We start from the raw sequence: 6,624 nt of genomic DNA on the forward strand, positions 1-6,624 counted from the left end.
CAGCCGAAGCAGCAGCAGTACAAGCTGGACAAGCAGAGCCTGCAGATCAAAAGCCTGCAGAGCAAGGTGAGTGCCCGGGTCTCCCCCTGGGCGCGGGTGGCGGCGGGGTCTGCCTGACGGCAGGGAGCAGATGCTGGCCCCCGTGGCGCTGCCTGCTGGGAGCCTCTTGAAAGCCCAGGGCTAACTGAATCATTCACAGGCTCGAGCCCTGTCTGCACTTGGAGCCTCTTTGTCATCTTGCATCAGAGGCCTCTGACCAGTGCCAGCCCACAGCTCGGGCACTCAGGGCTTATTGTCTACCCCACTCAGTAAAAAGCCAACCACTGGAGCCTTGTGTCCAATGAAATCTAAAGGATATTATTGTCCATTGTCCGACAGTGAAATCTGAAGGATATGAATTGGGGCCCAAATCCTGCCCACTGTGCTCTGCTGCCTCTTTGGTTTGTTTGCAGAACAGACTTCTGGCAGAGATGGGCAGACCCCAGACCACCCCAGGGTCTGCCAAATTCCAGCTAGGACCCGGCTGCTTAAGCTTTACAAGTGGGTTCAGTGCTCTCCAGAGGACTGCTCCCGCGGCAGAGTCCCTGGGGGTGTCATTATTGACTTCAGTAGGAGCAGGAGGCGGTGCTGCTATAGGACACATTCTCGCAAGCATTTGTAGTGAAAGCTGGCTAAATGAACAATTCACTAACTTGTCCATGGTTTTGATGCAGGTCAACCTATTAATCCCTTTCCATCTTAAGGACAACAAAACTCAGAGTCCAAAGTGGAGGATAAACCTAAAGAAAAGCCTCAGCCATGCCAACCAAAGCCAAAATGCCAGTATGGAATCTGCACAGACACAGAGTGAGTATCTGCAAACGCCCTCCTGACCCCCTTTTAGTGAAGTCATCCTGCCAGCAGTTACTTCTGTGGTCCAGAAACAAAAGGTTCAATTGTCCTAATTCAGGATGTGAGCTTTGTGCCACTACAAAATCCTTCTGAGTCAGGGTCACACTAGAACCAGAGGGATCTGGTGGCTGTGCAGGATGTAGTCTTCAGGAACAGCATTAGTCTGGCAGGAATTTAAGGATTTAAGAGGAATGTTTCAATCTAATATTAAGAACCTTGCATGGAACAGATGGCTTCTGGCAGAGACCACTTATCTAAATGGGGTACTATGGACTAGTCTGAGCCTGGCAGGCCTGGGCATACCACTGTGGGGAGGGGTCTTGAAAGCAGCAAATCTGTCATTAAAGATTCTTCCCCTGTCACTTACCCAAGGTGGATGTCATGAGCCAAGACAGGAACTTATTTTTGGCTGTCTGCTGGCCACTGACAGCTGCTGCTGACCCATTACTTTGCATAAACAGACCTGACCGCTGTGATCAGGGGGAAGGAGTAGGCTGTGCAACTCTGTGTTTGCAGTTTATTCTTAATAGGAAGTAGGTTGCCCCTCAGCATCAGAGCTTGTCCCCCAAGAGGGCTGCAGAAGGACACTGATTAGTTTATATGTGAGAACTGTTATCTGGTTGCCCCTGTAGGAACCAGAAAGGGGTTGGGGGATTGATGGGGGAGCAGATTGCAAATAAATGCAGAAAAGGAGAGAGGCAGAAATTGAGCAGCTTTCCATCTGAATTGGATTAACCATCAGTCATTTCAGGGCCTGGGACTAAATCCCCCTAGAGTTTCTTTTTAGCTATTGCCTTGTGTGGCTGGACAGCATCTACCCTCATCTAGTCTCAAATCTGTTCCTGGTGAGTAATAGTCACAGAGACCTGGATCTAACTCTGAGATGGTAAGGCCAAGGCTATCGGAGCCCTGGACTTCTTCCATCACAGCACAGGCCAGGTTGTCCTGGTTAGTGGCAATGCCAGTTCCACCGGGGATCGGTGGGGCCCCTTCTTTGGGGCCAAGCCTTGATTCTCTCTATTTGCTTAAATCACTAAAACATTTATTGTTAACAGGAAACTGTAATTCAGTTTCTTCTCTGATCAGCAAGAAGACTTTCTGACAAGTGCTGATGGGCAAGCTACCTGGAATTCACAAATCCAGTGTCCTCTCCCTGGGTGGCTTGTCTCGGCATTCATTGCAGTCACTAACTCAAAGGCTCGTGCCCAGAGCTGCTCCCTGTGTATTGCTAGTCAGTCTAACAATGCTGACGTGACCCCACGACACCCTAATGACGAGCTCCACCAGCAGCTCCTTTAGAAAGGCCTTTCTGTTTGCATCCAGTGAACACAAGTTGACAGAGCAAAGGTGGCACCTGGCCAACTATGTGAAAGTTTAAAACAACCCCGAGAGTAAAAGGTTTAGTCACTCGCAGAAAGAAGATTGTGTCTTTAGGCAGTGCACATGCAGTCTGACTGCATGCCAAGTAGGCGAAAGTTAAACCTCTTGTCTCTCATCGACGCTGGGATTCCAAAATAACAAAGTGGGGGGAGGAGGAGGTGCAGAAAGCAAACTAAACAGCTCCTGGCGGGAGGGAAGTAAATGCTTGAACAGCCTGCGGTCTGGAATGCAATACTATGTTCAAGGAGCAGTGTTTACTTGCAGGTTGGTGGCTGTTGAATCCTATTGAAAGGTGCAGTCCAAGGGGTCTTGTTAAATTAAGATTTTTTTTTTTTTTAAATGAGATCAGTGAAAAGCAAAATATTTAGCAGCCTGTGGAATATCTCTCTCTCTCTCTCACTTGCTAGTAATTTAAATCTGCACAATTCACAGCACTGAAACTAAACAACCCTTAATCGAAATGCTTGATGGGAGGTTGCAAACTTAAGGGCTCCTTATTCAATTGCTTAGGTCACTGCTATGATCGCAGGAACAAAGCAGTGGACGAGCAGTCATGTGTTTGGCAAAAGCTCAGAACACAACCAGTTGCTCAATGGGAGTGACTTTCAGTTTCTAGTTACCATCCACTTGTATTGTGGGATAGTCTGGTAGGATCTTGAGACTGGTAAGGGGGTCGGGCACCATCTCTGCAGGTACCAGGCCAGATTAGAGGAGGATATAGTGAGCAGTGCTAAAAGTAGTGTCTCCCCCAAATGATCTCTTCTGGTCTTATTGGTTCTTAGTCTTCGGATCCGAGTGGCAGGCAGGTCTAACCTGGTATAACTTGTGCCAGAGATCCAGCAGACATCTACATTGGCTTATCAATGTGTAGATGACACACCTCAGCTCTGAGTCTGGGCTTGTGATATGCACGTGTACTAACCCTGCCCTTAGGCGGAGCTGAACCTTTACGGTAACTGCCATCTTGCAGAACAATGAGATGCTGATCTAATATGTGCCCCCAGCCCCGTCAGACCAATACAAGTGACAGGAAGCTCCAAAAATCCTACTGCCCTCTGGGTTTTCACGTGTGAATCTGTTTTGTGGTCCGGTCATGAGGATATGGAGATAATTTGAGGAGAATCTCTTCTGCTCTTATGGCAAGCCTAGCATGGCTGGGTACTTGCATCAGTCAGATGGGAGTGACTTTTGGTTGCTATCTATCCCAATTATGGGATGATTTGGTGGGGCTGAGTCCTTAACATGCAGATTTCATACTCAAGCAGGCCACACTGACGCAAGAGTCCAGATGAATGGACACCTTGTGCTCCTAAAGCTGGTGCCTGTCTTCAGGGTTGAGTCACTTTGCATAACTGGGATTTCAGGCTTGTGAGCTGTCCACCCATCACCTTGCCAGTGCTAAGACACTTTTGTCTTTGCCTTGAGGGGGAGGGAGGGGTGGGCAGGAGAGGGTAGGAGTAGCGGGTCCTAGAGCCAATTAGGTAAAAGTTCAAACTTTGGATGAAAGTAGCTATTATGATGGAATCGGAGCGTGTTGAGGGTAGGGGGAGGTGGAGGGGAGCCTGGCGGATCAGGAATGCAGCGGGGATTGGCTGGAAGGAAATTGGGTGAAAGTTTAACAGTCCTTCCCTGCACCCCTCCCCCTTCCTGGAGCCGGAGGGTTTTCTTCGGGAGAAGCCCTCCCTCGCTGGTTCCCAGACCGAGGTGCCCTTTCCCCTACTTGAGGGCGACGTAGACACTGATGTCAGCACGGGGCGAGTTGCTAAGGCTGCTGAACAGGCACAAGGAGGCTGGAAGGATCCTTTTTTTTTTTTTTTCCCCTTGCGTTAGACTTTCCTGCAGGAAAATATTGGAGTCTGTGCAAGGGTTTTCCATCCTGCGGTCTACTTGTCACTTGCTTCAGAGCTCAAAAAGGGGGGGAAAAAAAATCCTGAACTACACAATAGATGGGGGTCACTGGAAGCTCGGGAGGGGGACTGGGAAACTTGCTGGCATGTAGTGCTGGTACCGTGCCACGTCTGTCAGGCCTGCTGCCCGGAGCATAGGCACCAAGGTGAGAGATGCCTTGGTAGTAATGCCTTGATAGTGTCTGGCTTAAGCACTGGCAGAGGAATCCCAGCACAGCCTGGAGACAGCTCCTTGCCTTGGGTCGGCACAGGTAGAGCTGAGCAATGGGGCTGAGATGCTTGGAAACCTCCTTTCACATCACTTGGGGTAGCAAGAGCAGCTAGGAGCCTTCTGCCAGCACCCCTGCGGGGAGAGGGACCACTCACTTCCCTGAGCTGTGCCATCCTCTCAGCATGTTTTCTCCTTTGGGGGGTGTATGGCCATGACTAGGGGATGGGGGTAGAAATGATATTTGCTGTGACAGCCCCTGTGCTTCCCTGTTGTTTGCAATGGCTAGAGGCTTCTGGTAATACATTATTTTGGTGCAGAAGTCAAGGAAACTTCAGATCGGGCTAGAAAAGAACTGAGCCAGTTCAGAGCCTAAATCAGGAAGGGCTACTTGGCACTGCTCCAGTTGACCCCAAGAGCGAGCTCTGCCCCCCTTTCCCCCGCCCAGTGCAGGGCTGCTCTGCTTGCTGGAGGGAAAGCTTTCTGCAGCCCTTCAATATCCTGTGTGAAATGTTGGACACGTCGTAGCCAGGCTGTAGGTTTGCAGCTGCATGACGCAAGCTGTACAGTACATTTTTTTTACAGTAAAATACCTTGGGCTCTGGGAGCTTAGTGCAGCGGAAGAGGAGCGGAGAAGGCCATGTCCTCCGTGCGCTCCCCAGCGGAGGCCGGTGGCATAGGAAGTGGGGGAAAGTTCATGTTTACACGCCAGCCCTTGTAATCCCTCTTGGACTCTGCTCGTGGCAGCAGCAAGAGAATCCAAACCAAATTTTAAAAGCCCCTCCTTTTTGGGCTGGGTTTTCATTCAGCTTTAGGAAATGAACACAGCAATATGTTTCAAAGCTGAATGCAAAGGGCACTCTCCCTGCTTTCCTTAAAGCTGGTTCAATGAGGAACAGGCCTCCCTTTGTCTGGGGAAATGCCGGGGAAGTCTCGCCACCTGTTCCAGGCAGACAAAGAGCTGTTTGACTGTTGCCATTCCTCGGAGCAGGGCAAAGTCCCTGCACATCCTGACACATCCCTGTCCTTTTGACTCAGGTTTTGTAATAGGCTTTTTTTCTCCTTCTTTGTGAGGACTGTTGATTGTTCTCAAATGGACTTTAACAGTGCTGTTGAAATGGTGCTTTGCTGGCAGTTACAGTAAAGCCAAGACCAAAGTACAGCCATGGGGGGAAGAAGAGCAGAGACATTTGCTTTACAATTAAATCTTGCAGGATTTGTACAGAGAATGGTTGGTCTCTAGCCAGTGGTTATATTGCGAGGGGAAAACTAGACCAGTGACTGATAAAAGGCCTGGCAACGTGGGCACGGCAGAGCTGTGGCATGGCAGAACATGGGTCTGTGGCAGAGCTAATCCTGGGCTGACCTGGGAGTCTGGCCGCTTTCTTTACCCTACTGAGGATGTGCATAGGACTTTTGATATTAGGAAGGACTCTGAGCAAAAGGGGTCTCTTGAACATTAATGCTTGTCTGCAAACCCTGTTGTGTGTGTGAACAGGCAAACGGTCCAACAGGCTGTCTGGGAGGCATCTCCTCCAGAAAACACTGTGGATAGCTCGCTCTGACTAACGAGGCTGAAATCCTGCCTGAGAGCTTGGTAGCACCTTCAGCTACTGTATCCAGGGACAAATCTAGGATTTAAGGGTCCTTTCCAGTTCGTTTGGGTTTTTTTTCTCAGTCTAGAAACCAATGGCAAGAGCTGCAGGGACGTTGTCCTGACATCTGCCAGGTCTTAGTGACAGGGGGAGCTCTAGACTTCACAGGCACCTGCCTTCATCACTTAAAGCTGTGTTGTGTTCTTGAATGAGTTCCTCTCAAAATAGCTTCTGGAAGCTGTATAACACTGCTGCCTTCTTGCGAGAGGGAGCAAACCGTGGCTGCGCAGCCGGGAAAGCTCTTTGCCCGCTCCCTGGTAGGAGTGTGCTGGTTTGCATCCTCACTCCAGTCGCTGGAGTCTAGTACAAACCTTTAGTTTCACTTGCTACAGAAGCCCAACTGACTGGGAACAGGTGCCTTGGAAGACATTATGGCACTGTAACTTTTATTGCCCTCATTGTGGAAGGCTGTGCTATGTGCTGTCCAAATAAACAGTGTCACTGGTGCCCTTAGCTTCATCTTTCAAAGTGTCAGAGTACACGGGGGTGGCTGGGCTCATATCCAGGTGTACAAATGTTAGAGTTGTAGCATGAACTAATCTGATAAGAGACTAAGCACAATGTAGAGAAGACCTCCTGCTGA

The 6,624-nt window shown here is 49.7% G+C and overlaps 1 protein-coding gene across 1 annotated transcript in view; it reads left to right on the top strand.

The window, feature by feature from the left end:
• The window catches only part of ANGPTL4 (angiopoietin like 4), a 22,798-nt gene that overhangs the window by 9,610 nt on the left and 6,564 nt on the right, over positions 1-6,624 (top strand). The window contains exons 2-3 of the mRNA XM_014520877.2: positions 4-66; positions 744-846. Of these exons, the coding sequence (XP_014376363.1) occupies positions 4-66; positions 744-846 (166 nt within the window). The remainder of the gene's footprint in view (positions 1-3; positions 67-743; positions 847-6,624) is intronic.

This window comes from Alligator sinensis, unplaced genomic scaffold (genome assembly GCF_000455745.1).
Source record: "Alligator sinensis unplaced genomic scaffold, ASM45574v1 scaffold103_2, whole genome shotgun sequence".
Lineage (NCBI taxonomy): Eukaryota > Metazoa > Chordata > Crocodylia > Alligatoridae > Alligator > Alligator sinensis.